At 35.7% G+C, this 23,665-nt stretch overlaps 1 protein-coding gene across 7 annotated transcripts in view; it reads right to left on the bottom strand.

Annotated features, from left to right (window-relative positions):
- CUNH5orf34 (chromosome unknown C5orf34 homolog) overlaps nt 1–23,665 on the bottom strand; it is a 30,299-nt gene that overhangs the window by 1,753 nt on the left and 4,881 nt on the right. For 4 of the 7 annotated variants that reach the window (XM_027863313.1, XM_027863314.1, XM_027863316.1 and 1 more), the window contains exons 4-12: nt 16,454–17,106; nt 14,888–14,977; nt 14,570–14,693; nt 11,949–12,040; nt 10,775–10,844; nt 6,201–6,368; nt 4,971–5,065; nt 3,663–3,764; nt 883–923 (exon numbers count right to left, since the gene is read on the bottom strand). In XM_027863313.1, coding sequence (XP_027719114.1) covers nt 883–923; nt 3,663–3,764; nt 4,971–5,065; nt 6,201–6,368; nt 10,775–10,844; nt 11,949–12,040; nt 14,570–14,693; nt 14,888–14,977; nt 16,454–17,106 — 1,435 coding nt within the window. Of the gene's footprint in view, nt 1–226; nt 285–882; nt 924–3,662; nt 3,765–4,970; nt 5,066–6,200; nt 6,369–10,774; nt 10,845–11,948; nt 12,041–14,569; nt 14,694–14,887; nt 14,978–16,453; nt 17,107–23,021; nt 23,065–23,665 lie in introns of all 7 variants that reach the window. The other 3 variants (XM_027863319.1, XM_027863320.1, XM_027863317.1) reach the window with 3 other exon arrangements.

Raw genomic sequence — 23,665 nt, 5'->3', positions numbered from 1 at the left:
TACTAAGGGTGTGGTAAATTACAGATAATGTCAGATTTTTCCCATGTGTTGGTTAGTTTTGCTAAATTTTTCTTTTTCTTTCTAATTCTTTGGTATAGGGGAGGGTCAGGGGAAATGATACATTAGGAAATGTAGATAATGTAAAAACAAAAGATAAAAATTTATTTTAAAAAGAAGATTGTGCTCATTTTGGCAGTACAGACACTCATTAAAGAATAAAACTTACTTATACGAAGAGGAAATGAGCAGGAAAAGGTCAGAAGCCAAGGGCATGTCTTCAAGGGCTGTCGTCATCACTGAGTTAAAAAAAAATACACACATACAAATACACGTATGTGTGTGTGTATATATATGTGTGTATATATATGTATATGCATATGTATATTTGTGTGTGTGAGACAAGTTTTACAGCGGAGTTAACTTCTACCTCTCAGTACAATGACTCTGCTTAACCTGAACCCAAAGGTTAAAAAGTACAGCAGTGTTATGCAGCTTTCATAAGATGACAAAAATGTTTAAGAAAAACAGTTACAATGTACACTTTAAAAACTGCAAAGTTGTTTGCTTTTCTTCTATCAAGTCTAGCAATGTGGTGCTGTGAAAAGAATACTAGATTTAGTGTCAGAGGATGTGGGTTTGAATCTCAGCTCTACCACTTATTATCTGTGAGACAGGCAAATCACTCCTTCATTTGGACCTTAGTTTCCTCAAAATGAGGGAATTATAGTACTAGATGATCTTCAAAGTCCTTTTCAGGATCATAAAATCCAATAAAATGTTAACAGTAACACTGAGTTTAGAGTCACATTCAAAAAGTATTAATTCAGCCTAGTTTGAAAAGGTAGAAGTGATGTACAATAAGAATTTATTTTGAAAGGATACAGTTAAATTTCTGTATTTTTTGAAGTTCAGAAGTAACAGACCTGCAACACAGGAGAAAAAAGAATAAATTAAGATCAAATGGGGTAATATTTGTAGCAGTGCTTAACACAGTATATGCTTAATAAATGCTTTTCCCCTTGTGCCCTCCCCTTAAAGTTTGCAACAAAAAGGTTGTATGGTTATTTCACTAATGTATTTTTGCCCAATTTTACTTACACAAAGTTTCAAATAGATTAGATATTACCACTATTTTTCTAAGGAGTCATTAAGTACATAGTTTTGAATATGACAAATCTATTATCAATAACTATTACTTGATACATCTGTTTTTATTATCTAACTTTTTCAAGCAGACTGAGTTCTGTGAAGTCAGGTTTTATATGCCCTTCATCCTCAGGAGTGACTTACAGAGGGGTTTGCACGACCAATAAAATAACTGATATCCGGGAAGACTAATACCTCAGGAAATGCATGGCTTTGAACAGTAAAATTTTCTAGATAAGGGTAGAAGTGTCAGAACTTTAAAAAACCTTTTTTGATGGAAATCTTTCCAAAAGGTACCCTTTCTTTTTATGAATAGAATCTAAGAAACAATCTTTTCGTTGATCTTTTCAGGGTTATAAAGTACTAACTACTGTGATGCAATATTAATGTGGACAAAGTAAAACTTGGGGCTGAATGGATACTGATACGAGTATCTACTGGAACTTGATTTAAAAAAAAAATCTTAAATTTCACTTTTACTATTCAGTTATATACTGCTTTCTCATAAAGGACAGAGTGAAAAGAAATCAGATCTTTAAAGACACAATTCAGGTGGCCATTTGCCTATATTGTATTTCTTCACTGATGCCTCTCTATGTTTCTCCATAGCAGACTAGTCCAATGTCATTGTGTGGTACTTGGCATTACTGCCATCTCTAGGGCAGGTAGTAGTGCAGTGGATAGATTACTAAGCTTGAAATCAGGAAGGCTCATCTTCATGAGTTCAAATCTGGCCTCAGACACTTAGTAGCTGTGTGATCCTGGGCAAGTCACTTAATAGATGAGTTCCTCATCTTTAAAATGATCTGGAGAAGGAAACGGCAAATCACTCCAATATCTTTGCCAAGCAAATCCCAAATGGAGTCAAAGAGTTGGATGGGGCTGAAATGATTCAACTATAAACTGCCATCTCTGCTAATCTTTTTCTTCAAGTTTTTTTTTTTTTAAATCTCTTTTGTCTCCTGTAATTGTTCATATGTCTGATGTCCCCCTCTCAAAATTGGGTCTTTTACAGCTATCTAGTTAATTTGAAAAGATTCTTTTCCTTTTGAATGACTGATCGATCTTAATATTTTAGTTGTAATCTATGGGTCTTTAGTTCTTATTTGTCTTTATTTTTTGCAGGTTGCTGAGGATGGTGGTGGGAAGAATGAGAAGAGAGGGGAGGTTTCTTTGCTACCAAAAAGGTTCTTTTTTCCATCTACTTCTGGATTCACAGAACCTACAGAAGGCTGTATCCTGAGTAGAGAAGATTTTACTAGGTGAAAACTCAACAAATTTGTTGATTTCTTTTATTTTGACCTACTAACAGTGGGTGATTTACCTATCATATGGGGAGAATTAAGTCTGTGTTTTCACTCCCTATCACCACTCTAGTTTAGGTCCAAAGGATCTCACAATTGAATTACTGTGAAAAGCCTTCTACCTGGTATTGTGGAATCCAGTGTCACCTTTCCAACCCCCCTTTCATCTTCCTGCTAGAATAATCTTCAACAACAATAAGCCCATCAAACTATATTGATGACATTTCATTCAAATTCCTCTATCTGGCTTTTAAGGTTTTACATCATCTGTTGCAACCTTTTCTATCTAATCTTACCTCCACCTCCTAATTAGACCCCACCATGAAACCTTCACTCCAGTTAAGCTGTTCACTTAACTGTTATCCTTATAGGCCATGCTCATTTTGTTCCTCTCACCTTCAAAAGAATACCTTTTCCTCTCCACCTATTCAAATCTTATCTTCAAGGCCAAGCAAATTCTCTATGAAACTTAACTCAATTACTTTGGCCCAGGCTGATTTCTTCCTTCAACACCAAGTGCACCTAACTCTTCTCTAATAGTTCCATTGGTGTTTGTCTTGCCTTTCTAACTAGAGAAAACCTATAAGTAAGAGGGTAGGAACAAGGACCCTATCTCCTATTTCTTTTGCATCATCTAAAGTTCCTGTAAAAATGCTGGGCAAGGAGCTCAGTACTTGTTGATTTACTGATTTATTTTAGGACAATCACATGAAAGTCTTTAAGAACATTTGGTACTTTAACCAATATTCCTAATGAAGGCAAAATGTATGTAATCATATGATCACAGGATCTAGAACTGAAAAGAACTTTAGATTTCTGGTCTAAAACCCTTAGTCTAAAAAACAAACAAACAAAAAAAAACCCTTAGTCTTCAGATTGTGTTTTTATAATCTCTTAAATTTTGGCATAACAAATGATAACACAGTGTGTCTCATAGTTTTATGTTACCAAGCATTTTAGTATGAAGACTCCATTGCTAAGTTATGTCAAATGATAATATTAACAGTTCTGTTTAAAACTAGTTCTGTATTTTTCAAGCTTAATGAGCTGTGAAAAATGATAAGACAACTAGATTTAAATTAAGACTAACAAACAGTTTACTCAGGGAAAGGAAAAAAACCTTCCCTAGTTTCAGAAATTCAGATTTTCAAGCTTTCAGTATTGTCTATGTTCCCTAGACAAATAAAGTACGTAGAAAATTAGCGTGAATACCAGTTTTCTTCAGTAATGGGTGATGATGGAGGATATGTGAAGATTTCCTGTGGATTAGTCTGAGTCAGACTCCTGCACCAAGCTATTACTGTTGCCACATATCTAGGTTGAATACAAGAAATTAGGAAAAGAAATCATTTGAAACCATCTATAGAGATAAAGTGTTAAGTGGGAAATTTTCTAAAATTTTAAACTGTAGCTAAATGTAAATTTAATTCAATTTTTATTTTTATGCCTACATAATGAAAGATTCCCTTTCACCAGGAAAAAAAATAACTTGAAATACCTAACAAATTTTGTTTAGGAATAAAAATAAAGTTGATACCTGGATTCCTTGAAACAGAAAATTCAGTTTCACTTATAAGGCATCCTCCCCAAGCAAAATGAATTTCAATTAAAAAAAAAAATTTTATAAAAGTTTTACACAAAAAACTTTTAATAAAACCTTACTTGGATATATAAAATTAAAAAATTAAGAAATTTTCAATCAGTACATATAAATATCAGTAATATATGATTCACTGAATTTATAAAAATAAATGTGGAGATATGGCCTTAAAGACTATTTGGACAAGGTATTAATTTTTTAAAAAAGTAATGGCACCAGCTCCCTCTTTTTGATCTGGAGGACGCAAGTGTCTCGAACATCAACAAATGCTAAAACTAAAACAAAGTCAACAGGGAAAAAAAGTAGATAAGCATTCTCTTGTGACTACTTAAAGGGTATGCACTTTTAAAATAGTATATAAATGTAATTACCAATGGCATTATGTAGGCTAAAAAGAGCTAAGGCATAATTTTAGTAAGATGACTTTAAAAATCTTTCTCCTTTGTGACTAATAGAATAATAACACCTAATTGGCCAATTTAACTTACAGAAATTTCAGTTCATTCCTTCCAATATCTACTCTACCCTTTTCTTCTACAAAAATAGGCAAGTTGAATTTTGTAAAGTTTTGCTTATTTACAAGTTCTAATAAACCCCATATTTCAAAATGATGAACTGGTAGCAAAACACAGATTACTTACACCTAACAGCTTGGTGAAGACCATTCCCTTTTTCTTAGGTTGAAAACTAACTGGGATTCATAAAGCTTTGATTTCAGCAAGACCAATCTGTTCAGTTACACTATCTGCCAACATAAGAGAAGGCTCTGCTACCTTAATGAAATGCTTTCTTTTACCAATATCTACTTTGAGAAGCTGTTAACAACTTGATAAACTTGTTTTTGACAGACAAGTAAAAAAATTATTAATATTTCATTTTCTAACATGAATATATGGAAAAAATAGGTTTTACTGCAGTACCTTTCATATTGTCCAGGATGTTCAATTTGAATTAAGTGATCCTGTCCATCTGGAAGAGTTAATTTACACCAACCTAAGGCAATACCTTGATTTACCTAAAGAAAAGGGGAGGAGAAAGATAAAAAGCTTCATAAATCTAAGGCTGAAAAAAATACTGCTACTTTATGTAAATACCAATACAGAAATATTCAGTAAGTAACTGAATCAGCAAAGAATTAGGAGAAAATTTAAATGCAATTAATGCTTTCACCTGGGATGTGGACACTATTTTGACAAATTATCCTTGCATTGAGATAAACTAACAAAAAAAAGTAAAATGAAGTTAATTCAATTTATTACCAAAAGAAATCAAGAATGCATAGTCCTTTCCATGGCTTCTGTATTTTATAAAGGAAGCCAAGTTAACATTACATGTCTTCTTGTTTATTTTTTTGTATTTTGTAGAAGAACGGATACTACTTGTCCACATTTCAATTATGAATATACAGTTCCCAACTTATGAATAACAATAATAAAAGCTAACATTTATGGAGAGCACTTTAAAGTTTGCAAAGTACCTTAACAAATATTATTTCATTTGATTCTCTCAAGAAATCCTGGGAAGCAGGTGTTATTATCCTCATTTTACAAATGAGGAAACTGGGCAGAGGTCAAGTGACTTACTTAATCTAGACCACATAAAAGTCTGAAGTAAAATCTGAATCCAGGTCCAATGCAAGGATGTTTGAAAAATTATTTTGTAATTAAATACTGAAAACAATCTGCTATAGAAATAGGTTATAAGCAATGTTTAGATCTTCAGTTGCCTACAGAAGATTATTTAACCTGCTGAATTACAATACTGTAGTTTCTCATATGTGAAAATGAATCCCAAGTTACTCCTTGGAAGTTGGAATGCCAGGAATATTTTCTCTGCCACTGTCCCAGTCTCTAAAAGAGAACCCCTTTCTCCCTTCCACCCCATATAGAAGACAGAATTGATTCTTCTCCCTTCTTTTTGCTGTTCCAGAAAGGTAAGCCAATGTGCTAATGCCAAGGAAGAGGGATTTCAATGGCACTTGCTGAAGAATAAGGCTACAGAGGCAGAGGCTAGAGATTTTTGATAGATAGGTTTCTACTGAAAGATAATAGTGGGGAAAAGTGTTCTATATTTTTACATACTCGATGTTGAAGACACACACACTGCTGAATATCTAGAATAAAAAAAAGACTTCCCTGAAATATATTTACCTGTCTCTTTCTGAAGAAAGAACTGAAGTTCCAAATTAGAGTTAGAGAAATACCATCCAAAAAGATAGCAAATACTTTATCATCAGAGTATACAAAAAAACTTCCTATCATGGGAATGAGTGTTTCCCTCAAAAGCACTGGTATATTCCCTTTATTTGATCCAGAAACCTAAAACCATGTAAATTGAAAAAAGAGAAGAAAAAGTAGTTATTCATAAACAAGATTTAAATAATCAACTATAAAGCATTTTAACATTTTTGTCAGTATCCTGAACTTTTTATACTTCAGTGGATCCATAATCTCATTGTCATTAATGTGGATTGCCACCCCTCTATGCCTTTTCAACTTCTATGATTTTTGTTCAAATTGTGCCATACAGTCTCCAAAGAGCCATTCAACTTTCTCAAAGCCCTCCTCGGGCTTTTTTGAACTGTGACCCTAGATTCTTGAAGGCTATTGCAGCAAAGTATAGGCCTTGGTTGTTTCCTACAATGAAAAAAGCTTTGAGATGGCCTGGGTGAAAAACTATATGCTATCTGAACACCAGGCCCACTCAAGATGGAGAGGCTTAACTGATATGCATAAAATGTTTAAAATAACTCTTTTTGTAGGGGCAAAGGCCTGGAAATTAAAGGGGGACTCATTAATTTTAACAGGGGAATGGCTAAACAAGTTATGATATATGAACGTAAAAGAACAATACTGTGTAATTAGAAATGATGAAAGGTATAGTTTCAGAGAAACTTGAACTAATACAGAGTGAAGACAGCAGAACTACAACAATTTATACAATAACAGCATTGTAAATAACTTGGAAAGACTCAAGAACTTTGATCACACAATGCCTAGTTGTGATTCCAAAGAACTGATGAAAGTGATGGGCTCAAGAACCAAAAATGGGACAAATATTTTTAGAAATAACAAATGAGGGAATTGGTTTTACTTGACCATGCATATTTGTTATAAGGGTTTTTTCAGTGGTGGGTTTTTTTTTTTTTTTTTAAGTTTTTTAAAAAGAGGCTTAGCAAAAAAGGCTGGCAACTCATGGAACAGATAAAATTCAGGAGACTCAATTTTGTTTGGTCCCTTTTCTGCTCCTGTTGTGAGAGTGGCAAAAAAGCAAAGAATGCTAATAATCACAGTTCTTAGACCATCTATGAATGTTAATTTATCTCATTATTCTTAATTTTGTGACCTTTGTCCAATCACAAACTGTCTAAATAGTTACTGGAGTAACTGAACAATATCCAGACTGAAATTCTTGCTATAAATGAAAAGACATGAATCATAGTTAAATGAAAGGGTCACATAATAGGTTCTCCTCAGAGATGTGAATAAAGGAGTTGGTAGTAGGTTTCACAGTGTTCAAAGATAAGAAGAAACATCGTTTCATGGAACATCTGGTTATCTCGGGAGGTAGTGCTCATGATGAACTTGTATGCAGAGAGATCGCCATGATAATTCTTAGTTATTGTGCCAATTTTTGTTGTAGACAATGGTAACGTACAGGAGCTGTAAGAATAATGACATAACATCCTCCGAGTTATGTCAAAAAATTGACTGGTATTTCTAGTGTAAAGATGACACATAGGGGTGTACGGCAAACTATTCTGAAGACTCCAAAGAAGGACATATAAGCTACTCAGACGTCTCAAGCCTACTGTGGGTAAAATTGCTGGTGCTGACACAAACTAGAACTAGAACCCAAACCCAGTTCCATAAATTTAGGAACCAACAAGGGTTTACTGAGTTTGCTACAAAGGGAGAACTCCCAACACAGAGACTCCCTGAGGGAACAAAAGGACAAAGCTTATATAGATTTCAATTTGGAGAGGAGGTAAACTGGGCACGGAGTATCTTAGGATTGCTGGGGGTAGTGAATAAGGAAGATCAGATGTGATATCCTTTGACTGGACAGGCCTGATGTTGGGCTAGTAACAGAAAAGGCTCTTATTCAGGTTAGCTATCTCACGTAATCCCACCCCAACAGATAGGACCACTTTTGCTGTTTCAGCAGTGAAAACTGAAAACAGGGTGGTGGTCCAAACAAGGTCAAGGCCAAGATAAAGAACTGTAGACAAAATGGAGTTGTTTTAGTTTTTTCTCCTACTTACAATTCCCCTCTTATACTGTCATAACTTTTTCTTATTTTGTTTTAAAGTAGTTTTTATTGACATTTTGTTTTTACATTGCCTATAAAAATCAACTTTCTCTCCTTCCCATCAAGAGCTGGGTAAGACTTCATCATTGGTCTTCTGGAATCATGGTTGGTCACTGCATTGAACAAAGCTTTCCAGGCTTTCACAGTTGTTTGTTTTTACAATGCTGTTACTGTATACATTGTTTTCTTCTGTTCACTTCACTCTTCATCTCGTACAAGCTCTAATAAGATGAAGTAGGTTAACTTAGCATAACCAATTCCATTTTGTTTTAAGCCTCTATTTTATGACAGATGTTCGATTGAGTTGTTTTGCTGTTAGGTTTTCAACAATAAGATAAACACCTGCGTGGTATAGTTTGAGAATGTGTGTGTCTGTAACAACTGACAAAACATGTAAAACCCCAGATATAACTACCAATGAGAAAATACTGTAAAGAATTTTTGTCAATAGCTTATATAACTATCTACCAATCAAATTATGTGGTAGACAAATTAGGTAACAGACCACCAATCAGAACTTGAGAGCAATCAGTTAATACCCCTAGCTAGAACCATAAAAGCAGGCTGGAGGTCTCAGTGATCAGCCTGTTCCTTACAAGTAAGATAAACTCCTGCATTCTCTGAACAGCAACCAATGTTTGCTTGAGAGCAAATAGCAGTACTGACTGATGAAGACTAGCCAGATAAACACCTCACAGAGACACACACACACACACAGCCTCCAGTTGGACATCGAGGGTACTTTGTTGTGAGTGCTGGTATGAGACACACTTACTAGGACTTCTAAGAATCAGGTTGTTGATGTGTTCCTAGAGGGGTTGATGTTTCATTGTCAAAGAGATAACTACACATTATAGATTACTAAAGTCTGACAGTATGCATTCATTAGTGTTATGTCTGATTTAGTGTTTCTGTTGTACTAATCAACATACATAATGGAAAATCAGTTTAGAGCATGAACTGTAGGTTACACAAGCTTTGGGACACTTCACTGAAACTGTCTCTTTTAATATTTCTTACAGTACAACAATATTATATCACATTCATATACCATAATTTGTTCAGCCATTCCCCAGCTGATGAGCACCACCACCTAAATTTCTGGTTCTTTGCTACTACAAAAACAACCCAAAACTCAACTCCTATTAATATTTTTGTATATATTGGTCCTTTTCCACTTTCTCTGATCTCATTGGGGTGTGGACCTGATAGTGGTATTACTTGAAGCACAGTTTCAAATTGCTCTTCAGAATGGCTCAATTCATGGTTCCACCAACGTGCAATGAATGTACCTATTTTGCCGTAGCCCTTCCAACATTTATCATTTTCTTTTTCTGTTAACCTCATCAATATGATGGGTATGAGTTAGAAGCTCAGAGTTCCTTTAATTTGCATTTTTCTGATTATTAATGATTTGGCCCATTTTTTTCATATGGCTAATTACTTTCTGTAAGAGTCAGAAGGTATTGAAATATGGCAAGCACTAAACACCATCACAGAATATATACTGACTATATCATAATAGAGATAAGTTGACTGGTCATTAGTTTGGGAGTCATTTCCAAATAAGTTGTCTGAAATAAAAAAATGGAAACCAACAACAAGTAAGTTATCTGTGTGAGAAGTCAAGACCATCAACTGGCCTTAAAGGTCAAAATCTAGTCTAAATCAGGATAAAAATGAGAAGTTACCAAGTTTGATAACAGTAGTTCCTACTCAATCTATTCAAACAAACTGCAGACTTTGAAAAATGATTTTAACTACCAGTTCTCATAATAAGGGTGAAAGATCCTAAACACTGTCTCACACAAAAACATATTTGCTCTCTTTTATTTAGTGGAAAAACACGGAAGGGCGAGCAATAAATATTTGGAGCCCAAGTTTATTTGTAAAATATTATGGAGGATTATGATTGAATGCATTATCACCTTAAAAATAGCAAAAAATAATTGAGAAAATGACCTTAAAGACAACTATGTATGAAATTCAAATAAGTCACATTATCCTGAGGTGACTGTGATTGAAACTAGAAGAAAAACCAATGTGAAAAAATATGGTTCCCCAGCATTTCAAGTGTTTTATTCTTCTTGGAAATGGTAACGATCATCACCAGGAGGCCCAGAAGCTGTTCTATACAGACTCTACATCTCAGTATTTGATACATTAGGTAAAGAAATGGCAACAGCACTTAGAATATAAAATGGGACCAGTGGTTAGATCTAACTAGATACATACAGATGGAATTTGAATTGGAGACAAAATAATTTTAAGGGTACCAAGAGATCTGTTTATTTTCAAAATATCTCCAAGAGAAGATGATTCTAAAAGAACAGAAGAGATCAGAGGTGGTAGAAGGCACTTTGCTTTAAGGAGGACTAAGGAAATTATTTTGTTCTGCTAGCCAAGTACATACCATTTTCCAGCAGCATATATGATAGTTATGGCTTAAAGAAAGTCTAATTTTGACGCAATGTTGAAGAATTCTGCAAACATGAAAAAAATTAGTTAAATATAAGCAACTTAAATGGTATATTCTAGCTCTTAATAGTAGCTTTATTCACAGGACCATGCAACATTTTAGATCAAAAGCAATACTTACTTGCATTAGAGTTTGTCATAACCTTTTTTTTCCCCCATGATTGATACTTAAGACCCTAGAAGGGAGCCATTGTTGCTGCCCTTTCATCTAATATCTGTTAGGGTGCATTACTGTTAGATTTCCTTGATTATTTAAAAAAAAAATTGGTTTGGATCTGTGACTTCTTTGGTATGAGAAGCTTCCAGCAAAGAAACTCTCTCCAACAATGCTGACTGGCTACTTTTCTATAATTTCTGGACCTGAACAGTTGTCTGGGGTACTGAGAGGTTAAGTGACTCGTCAATAGTCACAGAACCAGCATCTGTTAGAAGAATGATCTGGAGTCAGGTCTTTCTGAATCCAAAGGCTGGCTTTGTATCTCCCAAGTCATGCTACCTCTCAATTTCCTTGATAGCTGTGCTGAAGGTTTTAGTCTCATCTATGAAGTGATTCCAAATTGGACTGGTCAATCAGATACTTATCTCTTTACAGAACAGTCACATAGTCAGCTAAAGGGAAGTCACAGAAGCTGAAGTACAGCAATGCCCAGACACAGTGGGAACAGTACTCTCAAAGCACCTTTAGCCTTCCTTATGCTAGAGTTTACTAATTAGAAGGAGAAAAATATCAATGTAAGGCATAAATAGGTCTCTGAGACTTGCACTACTTTAGGGTCTCTTCCTAGTTGAAGCTATAAATGGCAGATAGAAGATGTAAAGATGCACCTATGTCCTAGGCATGCGGGTATCTTCCTACTGGGATGCCTAAAAGAAAGTATTTTTTGGTTCAAAAACACATCCAGTCATTGAAAGTTAGTGCTCAAAGAGATCAGAAACCAGTGACTCTAGACCTTTTATTTATGGAGAAAATGGAAAGGTAAAGTTGCTCACCCAAGATTACACAATTTTGTACTACCAACCAACTCCTAATCTTATTCCCTAAGTAAAAGAAAATGTGCTAGTGTTTTTACACACATAGTATTTCATGAAACTGAAAGTGGATAGCTTACCTGGTAGCCTGTGTAATAAGGAAACACACAGAATATGGACTTCCTGGTCTATCTGGAGGAAGGTTTCTGATTGAATACATTTTCTCTTCTCTCTGAAAACATGGTTAGAAATAAACTAATTCTAAATTGGTACAACTATTGACACTTAAAAAACCATGTGATTATTAGGCCATCATCACTCTTTCTACATTTTACAGAAAATTAAATTTTTTATCATAGCTCATAAATGCAAGGCATTAATATTTTCTCCTTCATTTTTAGACAGCTAACAAAACAATAAATCAGTCCCCGATTTGTAGTGTTGGCCGATTTCAGAGGTGTAAACACTCACACTGAAAATTTAACAATTGGCTCTTGTAAGCTGGTATGAGCAAATTCCAGTATATCCCTGGGACAAATCCAGCTCTAGTCATAGCTGTTATTTCAAAAGGACTTTTTAAAAAAAAATTTTTCTATTTAAAATTTTGGAATGATATTCAAATGTGAATATTCGCCAAGGTTCTGTCCTAGGCCCTCTTTTCTTGCTACACTCTCTCTTGGCAACATCACATTTCCCATTTGGGTTTAATTATCATCTTTATGCAGATGACTTACATCTCTATATTCCAATATTTCTCCAATTGCTTAATTGGAAATTTCAATCTATTTGTCCCAGGGACATCTCAAACTCATCATGTTCAAACTTAACTCACTATCTTTTCTCCTAAAACTCTTCCCTCTTCCAAACTTCACTACTTCCGTGGAAGGCCCCACCACTTCCCAGTCTCCTGGATTCTTAATTCTCCCTCACTCTTCAAATCCAATCAGTTGCTAAATCTAGATCTTTCTACTTCCACAACATTTCTTCCATGTGATTCTCTATCCTCACACAACTACCATCTTCGATTACTGCAATAGCCTAATTGGTCTCCCTGACTCAAGTTGCTCCCCACTTGAGTTCCTCTAAGACACTGATGCTGAAGTAATCTTTGTAGGTTTGAGCATGTTACATCCTTACTGAAATCAACTCCAGTGGCTTTTGTCTTTAGGGAAAAAGCTAAACTCCTAGGTTTGGCTTTGAAAGCCCTTCACGGTCTGTTCCCCAACCTATATTTTCAGCCTTGAGGGATATCACTCTCAACCCTGCTCTATGCAATAGAGCCAAAATAGCCTTCTCTCTGTATAAAACACTCTATACTTCCAGTCTCCATGCTTTCACATTGGCCATCCCCCCCATGCTTAGAATGTATTCTCTTCTCATCCTGTCCTATAGAATGTCTCTCTTTCTTCAAGAAGTAGCTCAGACATCACCTGCGTTAAGCCTTTCTTGCTCTCCCCTAATTGTTAGTATCCTCCCAAACTAGTCACTTTGCACATATTTTTGAATAATTTTAAATCACGGCTTACTAAAATCCATTTATGTCATAGTATGCTTTCTCCTCAACCCCTTCTATTTAAACACAAAAGTGAATTTAATGTATAGGGAGAACATAACTTTAATTGAAGAAGACAGCAAAACTGCTTTGTTATAGTTGAACTTTGTATAAAAGGAGACGTGTTATTACATTTTACAGACAAAAATACTGCTTCTGTCTGTGGCAGATATAGTGGCGCAGGAGATACAAGTGCTAGACTTGGATCAAACCCTGCCTCAGAACACCTTCCAGCTGTGTAACCTAGGGCAAGTCAATTAACCTTTGTGTCTGCTTCAGTTTCCCCATCTGTAAAATGGGATTAATACATATAAAGCACTTTGCAAACTTAAAATGCTATATAAACATTAGATATTGTTATTATACACCATAATATTTTACTTTTTTCTCATTCCTGTTTACACACTACATAGGTTAAGACTGACTTAATTTTCAACTGTCTTTCTCACTGGCTTTACTAAGCAATTTATCCCATCTTCCATTCTGTTGCAGTTGGTAGGAAAATTCTGTTTATTATGATCCATCCTGCATAGAGAAGTGGGATACTTTAATGATATTCCTTAAGGACCAGACAACAAATGCCAGCCTCCTGGGTAAATTAAAGCCCATTACTTAAAACATATTTGAGCATATTATGCCGAGTAAGCCCAATTACTTAACCTTCCACCAGCACTAAGCATGATCTTTGCACTATTATTCATGCATTCACTTGTTCAGTAAATTTAAAAACTCAAAATATGAACATCTATTGATGTTTAAAAAACTGTAACCAATTAGTTTAGATAAGAACAACACGATACACATTTTGAGCAAGTAAACACCAGAAATAGTATGGACTCAAAGTGCTAAAGTACTGTTAGTTTCCACTTCTTTTGTTTATAAACTTTTATCACATAAAGAAACATAGAATATCTATGTTTTAAACCAAGATTGCACCCGCAAATCAAGTACAGTGGGATGAAAGTACACTGTCAGTGAGCTGCCAAGAATGAGTGTGTCTATGCTAACAATGAGAACATATTAAAATAAAATTTTGCAAACTGGATGATAATGCAGTCTATGCCATGACTAGGCAATATAACATGACACAATGAATTGTAAAACAATTTATTTCATTTGCAATTTAAAAGGCCAAACAAAACTAGAAGTATCAGAACCATCTACCCAGTCAACAGTGTTGTTGTGTGGAGATAATAATTATAGACCTACTTGTTCTGATTCTTTGTGCACTGAAGAGAATGTGAAATAGTTCCCCAAAAATGTTCCTTCTGATCTGAAAATGGATCCATCACCAGGAAAAATTTCTATTGAGTTTATAGTTTCATGAGTAAGTCTAGAGAAGACCAATGTTAAATCAAAATTAAATTTTTTTTCTATACATATGAACACAAAGTTAACCATGCAAAAACAATTTGCTCATCCAGGAAGAATGAAATTTTGATTAAAAGAGGACATTTTTCCACTGTAGTTCAAATTTGGTTAATTTTTTTTTTTAAATGATCAAATTGTACCACATGAGTATCTTACCTAAATACTGTACCTTTGTACCATACTACTTTTACTAGTTCAGGATAGGTATATTCTTGTTCCTGTAAAGATGAATCAGAGAAATTCCACCTGTTACAAAGTAAAAACAAATATGGAATTATTTATAGTGGTACACTATATGTTTACCTGAAAAAAGTTAACATAATACTATAATCACATAATGATTTCCTTTCCTAAACTTAGAGCATGAAAAATGAAACTAAATTTTCAAAAGAAAATTCCAGTGGAAAAATATTTATCTAAACTTAACTTCTTTGATGATTTTCTGTGTCATCATCATAATAAATCCTAATACAATTAATTATACAGACAAGACAATTCAGCCTGGTGTGAAATTATAATGACCAAGGTTGGCAATAAAGAAGAGACATGAGAATGCACCACTTTCCCTTCTTTGTAAGGGTGAGTAGACTACAGATTTGGAATAACATATCAGACTTGGTTCAAAGTGGAACTTCCACTTAACCCCTATTGCCCTCAAAAAAAAAAAAAAGTCTTAAAAGAGGGGGAGAGAAATACTAGGGAATATAAGTGATATAAAAATTAAATGTATCAATTTTTTAAAAATCAGTTTAGATTGTTAAATTATTTTAAGTTTCTTTTGATGAATTCTTTTATTTGAAGAATCTCAAAACTTTAGATCCATTATCATCTTAAGCACTAACCAACAAAGTAGCTCCTGTATTTTTTCTGCGATAAAATGATGAACTTTCTTCAGGTTTAACCACCATGAAATGTCTCTTTTAACATTGCTGATAGATAAGCATTCAACCATCTACACATCTTTCCTTATGAAAGAGCACTGGATTTGGTATGACCTTAGACAAGACACAACTGGAGACTCTGAGACTCAAGTTTCCTCATCTGTAAAATGTGGTATTAATACACATATTACTTCAAAGAGTTGTTATAAGAATTGAAAAGCATAACATGTATGATGCTTTAGCTATAAAGCATTATTATTTTTTGACATGAAGACATGTTAGAGTCTGAGGCTAAGAATGAATGGTATGGAATAGTTGTCTGGTTTGGGATTTTTTTTTAGTACAAAGCTAACTGGACACTTAGATGGCTCAGTGGATAGAATGCTGGGTGTGGAGGCAGGAAGACTCATATTCCTGAGTTCAAATCTAGCCTCAGACATCTACTAGCTCTGTGACTCTGGGCAAGTCACTTACTCTTCGGCCTCAGTTTCCTCATCTATAAAATGAGCTGGAGAAGGAAATGGCAAGCTACTCCAATATCTCTGTCAAGGAAACACCAAATGGGGTCACAAAGAGCCGAAAATGACTGAAAAACAAACTGGACTCTATTGGGAGTGAATCTAGATTTATGGTCTAAATAACTATACAAACAACTTAACTGAAAATGAATAAACTAAAAAATAGTGACATACAAAAAAATTCTTTAAAAAACAAATTTTCTTATATCCATTTTAAGATCTGAAAATTAGTATTAAGTGTTTTAGAATTTTTCATAATATGAATATATAAAGTTAGTTTTGACAGTACACCTTTTCTAAAAAACAAGTAATTCCTTCATTACCTGTGCAGATGTGGATTATGACAGTTGAGGGGAAGAGCTCTGGGAAGAACAGAAACCTCTTCACCTTCCTTTGAAATATCAGATGCTAAAACTGTGATCTGTTTAACATTTTGGTCAGCTTTCGATATTTTATTAAATTTATGAAGAAAGTCAAGTGCCAAAGACAAAGGGTATTTCCATTCTTCTGGACAGGAGTCCATAGACCAGTGCTGCTTTACCCATGTGTACACAAAGGTGTATTTTTTGTAAGACAGAGATGCCATCGCTTTCCCTTCGGATCCATTTATAAAATTATTTGCCCCTAATAATTCCTTGGATTTGATGATTTGGCAGTGCGAATCATTTTCCTTACTTGTCAAGCTTTGTCCATCAGAAGTTGTTCTAAATATACAGTTTTTGCTTGCTTTTTCACACTGTTTATCCACTTTCTTTAGACTATTATTCTTTTTTTCTGATAGTTCCATTACTGAGTGAGACCTCTGGCTGATTTTGCATAAAAAATGTACAGTAAATTCATGTTGCTGTTTTGGTAGGCAAAGATAAGCATGACCGTCTAAAGATGAAATCTTCACAGCGCCATCATCCATACAAATTACTGCATCATTTGTATCACGACTAGGCCACCTGACTTCTGAGATATCAGTGAAAACAGACTGTGTTAAAAAAAAAAATAACATAAGGATTATAGTAAACATTTTCTGTAAGTAATTCAACTCTCATGTATTTCGTGCTGGTGGTACAGACAATATTAGAATAAGAAATGACAGAACAATTAGAATTAGAATACAGACAAAATTAGAACTTAGAAGACTAAAGACCTTGCCCCAATGACAATCCCCTGATAGATGCTTATAAACGAAAGACTGGGACCAACTCAATTTCCATTCTAGAGCCCAAGTCACTGTCCCTGCCCTGGTAATAGAGGCCACTGGATGCCACCTAAAACCTCAGGGCTCTGAATAAGAGCCAACTCTGTACTCATGGCTTAAGGTTACACAATTCCTCCCTACACTTTCATTCCAGTTGATCCCAGTATTACTCCCAGACCCTTTGTTAGTGTCCCTCTGCTTATTTTTTCTTTTGGATCCCCTGCCTTCAAGCCAGCACACTCTCCCATCCTTGAACTCTTCCTCTTATAATCCTTCCATTTTCTTAGGGAAACTAAAATTTCACTTTTCAGGAAAGATCTCACAATTCTCTTCAATGCTAATGCACTTGGTCACTTGTGCTCTCTCTCTCTCTCTTTCTCAGGAATCTCCTCTGCCCTGCCACCACAGACGGTTAAAGGGACTAAGAGGAAATGATGGCATACTGCTTACTCCCCACCACTTCTAGAATATAATTCTGCCACCATAATGCAACAACATTTTCTTGTATCAAAGACCCAGCAAAGACTTACTACAAGTCAAAAACTATCTAGTTTAACCTCTTTCATTCTGCAGATAAGAAAACTGAAGATCTCATAAAAATAACTTGAAGGTAATATAAGTAGCAAGTGGTAGATCTAAGATTTTAACGTGGGTACCATAACTCTAATCTCAGCACTACTGCGTCACACGGGCTTAAGTTCACACCACTGACTCTACAACTCTTTCCCCAGACTTGGTTCCTGTCATCTCCTGCCCTGCAGGGTACTCTCCTGAATTCTTCAGTCTTCCTCTCCTTCCTGAACCTTGCTCTCTTTCGTGGTAACTAACATTCGCATTTCTAACATGCTGGCCTTAACTCTCACAATTGTTATCTCCATCTTCACTTTACTTGTGGCACCCACCAAGGTAAGTCATACTCTAGACTTCATTATCATTCAAACTGCTCATTCCCAAGATTTTTAACTGTGAAATACCCTTTTCAGATAACCATGGTTTATCTCTTTAACAAGTCAACAGATTTACTTTTGAACCTGTACTTTACCTCAAGCATGAAGTCAATTTTCTCTATTTTTTTCTCTTAGTCCGAACATGTCTGCCCAGCTTTGGCCATTTCAACAATAGGCTCTTCTCCACTCTTAAATCCCTCATCCTCTATACTATGTCCTATTGGATAACCAATTCCTGCTCCACTTCTCTTGCCAAGTAGCTTGGCCACTGGTAGAGATACGATCCTATGCCTTCCTGTTCCCTCTGGGCTCTTGTTTTTCCATCTCCTTCATTTTCAATTTCTCACTCTTTACCAGCTTCTTCTCTTCTGCTGCCATACATGGATAACGAAGAAGGTAAACAAGAGATACTAAATGCAAGGAGACAAATTTAACATCATATGTATGAAATGAGCCTTAGTGGGAAGGGATCTGTAATTGGAATACAGTCCTAAATGGCTTATGCATTGGGAGTAGAAAAAAAAAGGGGGGAGCAGAACAGAACTGAATATTAAAAGTATCTACTCTTATGAGGAAATTCTGGAATCAGTGAAAGCATTTGGGTGAGGATCAGCAGAAGGTAAAACAGAAGTGATACTGGTCTGATAAACTACCTAGAGAGAAGGAAGAAATAAATGAGTTTACTAAAGAGATCATAAACTGGCATGGAGATATAACAGTGGGGGGCAGCTAGGTGGCACAGTGGATAAAGCACTGGCCCTAGAGTCAGGAGGACCTGAGTTCAAATCCGGCCTCAGACACGTAACACTCACTAGCTGGGTGACTCTGGGCAAGTCACTTAACCCCAATTGCCTCACCAAAAAACAAAGAAACAAAAACTGAGCTATAACTGTGACTGGGGGGACTTCATTTTTCTGAACTTCTGCTAAGTTACTCCCTAAACAAAAGTCAAACAACTAATTTCCTTCAAACGACTGAGGAAATGGGAAAGGGAACAAGCATTTGTGAAGAATCTATTGTATGCCAGACACTGTGCTAAGTACTTTACATATACTACCTACCTACATTGTTCAATAACTCTGTACATCCACTACATTATACATCTATTACATATACCATCTCATATGATCCTCACAAAAACCCTGGAGTTAGGTGCTAGTATCTGAAGCTGGTCTAGTCTGAGGTAGTGTCTGAAGCTGGATTTGAACTATTCTTCACCTGCTTTTCTTAGACCAAGAAGGAAAAACTGGTTGATGAAATAGAAACAATAGGAATAGTTGGGGGAGAAGGGGAAAATGACCACACCATCTTAAAATTCATGAAAGAAAGAGAAAGAAAATGGAGGTCTGACACATACCTAGATTTTGGGAGAGAAGATTTCAAAGCGTATATTGCAAGGACAGTTAAAACTCCAACGTGTAAGATTCTATAGGTGAAATCAATGAACAAAGAGCAAGAAGTTCTCAAGAATGAAAGTCGGAATGAATGGAAATAATTTCAATAAGGAAGAATATGGAGATGTCTAAAGAACTCCTATCTTCTCTGCCAAGGAGAATGATTCTCAGATTGGATATGACGGAAGAAAAGTGACTAATAGGGTATTGTAACCCAAGATAGTTAATGAGATATTGAGAGAAGACCTTAGCTAACTCTAAATAAATTTCATGTTAGCAGGTCCAGATGACCTATATCCCAGGATATGGAAAGAACTGGCAGACAAGATTCCTGAGCTATTTACAGTAATCTTTCAAAGACTGATTCATTCTGGACATGTTCATGAAAACTTCTAGGTCTTTTCTAGATGAAATGCTGTCTAGACAAGCCTTTCTCATCTTGCATTTGTGATGATTTCTGAACCCAAGTGTAACTTCTCACATTTATCCCTATTAAATCCTGTCATTACAACATTGTAGCTTGAGGACTTCTTTTGGATCTTGACTCAATCATCTATGCCAGCTATCCAACCTAGACTTTGTGCTTTCTACAAAAGCATCCATGCCTTTATCCAAGTCATTAATCAAAATGTTAATCACGAATCTGGAGTGTTCTACCAGAGATCTCTTTCTAAGCTGGTACTGAACCATTTATGATTCTCTTTGGGTCTAGCTATTTAACTAATTCCAAATCCACCTAACTGTACTATTGTCTAGCCTACAAATCTTTTCCATCTTTTCCATAAGAATTGCATGAGAAATTTTTAATAAACTCTTTGGTGGGGCAGTTAGGTGGCATAGTGGATAGAGGCCCTGGAATTAGGAGGATTCAAGAGTTCAAATGAGGCCTCAGACACTTGATACTTACTAGCTGTGTGACCCTGGGCAAGTCACTTAACTTCATTGTCTAGCAAAAAAACAAAAGCACAATAACAACAAAAAACCTCTTTGTTAAAACCTAAGTAACCTAACTAAATTTATCTAATCTTGTCTCTGATCTATCAGTTTAATAACTCTAGTCAAAAAATGGAAACGAGGCTAGTCTAGCATGAACTGTTTTTGAAGAAGTCATGTTGGCTCTTTGTGAGCTATTCACTAGCCATCATTCTTTTAAGAATGTATTCTAGGGGCAGCTAGGTGGCGCAGTGGATAGAGCACTGGCTCTGGAGTCAGGAGGACTTGAGTTCAAATCTGGCCTCAGACCAAACACTTGACACTGACTAGCTGTATGACCCTGGGCAAGTCACTTACCCCAAATGCCTTAAAAAAAAAAAGTATTCTAGAATTTTTTCAGGAAAGGTTCTCTCACAGTCAAGTTCCCTGACCTATAGTTTACAGACTCCACCTTCCTCCTTTGTTTTTTAAAAAGTCAAGACAATTGCCCTGCAACACCTACCTCTTTCGTCCTCTAATATCTTTCAAAAATCACTCACAGTGACTGGACCATCACATCTGCTAAATCTTTTAGTAATCTGAGATATAGTTCATTTGCAGCAGCTGGTAGCCTGAACTTATCAAAAACATGAAAACGATCTGAATCTTAAATACTTATTTTGTTGCTACCTTCTTCCCCATGTCTACAAATAAGTTCAGATCTAACCTATTTTAAAAGCAAAAAAAAAAAAATTAAAAAAACAAACTCTTTTGATGCCACTTTCTTTTCACCTTCATTTCTAAACTTTTACAAAGAATTGTTTATACTTGCTGTATCCACTTCCTTAACACCAACCTAACTCTCTGTAATATGGGTTCCAGCTACTAAAATTGCTTTCTCCAAATTTAGCAATAGTCACCTAAATATCAGATTTAAAGGCTTCTTGTTAGTATTCATCCTTTTTGACTTTTCTACAACATCTGATACTATGGACAATCCTGTTCTTGATTCTCTTTTCTACACTGGGTTCCAAGACTTTGCTGTTTCTTGCTTCTCTTCCTCAGTGAGTTATCTTTTCAGTGTCATTCTCTGATTACTCTTCTTCTCGCCAAAGTACTGTGTTTGTCCTCCTTCTGTTCTCTGCTTTCCAATCTTATCTGTTCTTATGGTTTCAATTATTAGTTTTATAGAGATCATTCCCAAAATGATTCCTACTTCTTAGTCCCTTCCCCTGAGCTCTAGTTCTGAATTTCCAACTTCCTGTTCTACCTACATATGTGTACCTCTACATGTCAACACTTTAAATGTTTGAAACTGAACTCACCTTTTTTCCCTTTAAAATCTACTAATTCTTTTAATTATCAAGCTTCTGTTAAAAGTACCATCCTTCTTCTACATAACTTGAATATAAATCTCAGCATTATTTTTGGCTCACATCCACACTTTCCCCTCCCCCCACCAATCCAATTAATTGCTTTAGTCCACAGCAACCAGGTCCAGTCAAAGTGGCCAACACTGTGGGACAGGAAGACTAAGAGAGAAAGGGGGGGAGTAATCAGGTTCATATGGTGGACTCACAAGCAGAGGGTCAGAACTTTCAAGGTGAAGTTACAAGAGGCAACACAGAGAAGAATCAAAGAGGGAAAAGGTGGAGAGGAACCTGAAGAGAACAGCCCAATTTAGTCACATTGGGCAACTGCGATGAGGGGGAGAAGGGTTGCACAGCATTGGAACATGATCCTTCAGGAAAAAGATGGGGGAAGTTGCATAGTAGGGTAGAATGCTGGCTTCTCTAACCTAATGACAGATATGCCTAAAGGAGATGCCCTAACAATCTTTGGAACAATTCCTCTTAACATAAGGAATAACAGCATGAGCAAGAGCAGGAAAATGCAGGGCATGTTCAGGAGACAGGACTGGCCACTTGAACTGGCATGTAGATTGCATGGAAGGGAGAAATAATAATGAAGGTAAATTTTCCTCTCTCTCAGGTTCTAATGGGTCAATCTCCCATACCTAATAAGCCAACTATAACATGTAGCAACAATTACTTTAGAACCAATATCCCCCAATAAGCCCTAAGTTCATGTATAATGAGTGATTCAAATGCCACAATGGCCTTCCAGAAAATGCATTTTTAAGAAACACTAGCCTATGTTTTCCTTTTTACTGGGCCTTTAACATTTCACAGAATATTAACTGCCTATTGTAGACATTTAACTTTAAGATCTTGAACCTCGGGGCAGCTAGGTGACACAGTGGATAGGGCTTTAGCCTTGGAGTCAGGAGGACCTGAGTTTAAACCTGACCTCAGACACTTGACACCTATTAGCTGTGTGACCCTAGGCAAGTCACTTAACCCCAACTGCTTTGCCAAAAAAAAAAAAAAAATTGAACCTCAAACTAAACACGTCCAAACTGAACTCGACTTGCCCCCAAACCTACCTTTTCTGCTGATCTATTTGTTTACTCTTATTCTTCCAATCACCTAGAATTAAAACAGTAGTTATCTTTCCTTCTTCCTTTCCCATATCAATGGACCAAAACATATCTATCATTTCTTCTCAGCATCTCTCGCATCCATCTACTCCTTTTCATTGTTATTGCTACAATCTACCTCACAGTTATAGTGGGGGCTCAAATGACAATATATGGAAAGGGCTTTGAAAACCTTAAAGTACTATATATCTCTATCAACAGTTTAGAGATAGATAGATATAGATGGATACATACCAACTAAGGATTATCATCATTACATCGGTTCAGTTCTCCATTATCTCTTGATTGGACCACTGCCTTTCCCACCTCCAATCCATCCCCAACCGATTCCTAACTAATCCTAACTCACATTTCTAATTATCATTACTCTGTTAAAAAATTTTCAAGAGTTTCTCATTGTTTATCAAATATCAAGTCCAAACTCCTTAACCTGACATTCTAGGGCCTCTACAATCTGGCTCTAACCTGGATTTGGATTCAGAGGACCTGAGTTTCAGTCCTGGTTTTGTTATGTACTGTCTGTGTGACCTTACGTAAGTCAATTGATCTTTCTGGGGCTCAGTTTTTTTAGCTGGAAAATAGAGATTTAA

This window comes from Vombatus ursinus, unplaced genomic scaffold (genome assembly GCF_900497805.2).
Source record: "Vombatus ursinus unplaced genomic scaffold, bare-nosed wombat genome assembly UNPS02014772.1, whole genome shotgun sequence".
Classification (NCBI taxonomy): domain Eukaryota; kingdom Metazoa; phylum Chordata; class Mammalia; order Diprotodontia; family Vombatidae; genus Vombatus; species Vombatus ursinus.
The sequence above is the reverse complement of the archived record's forward strand: the minus strand, read 5'-3'. Positions and strand labels throughout refer to the sequence as shown.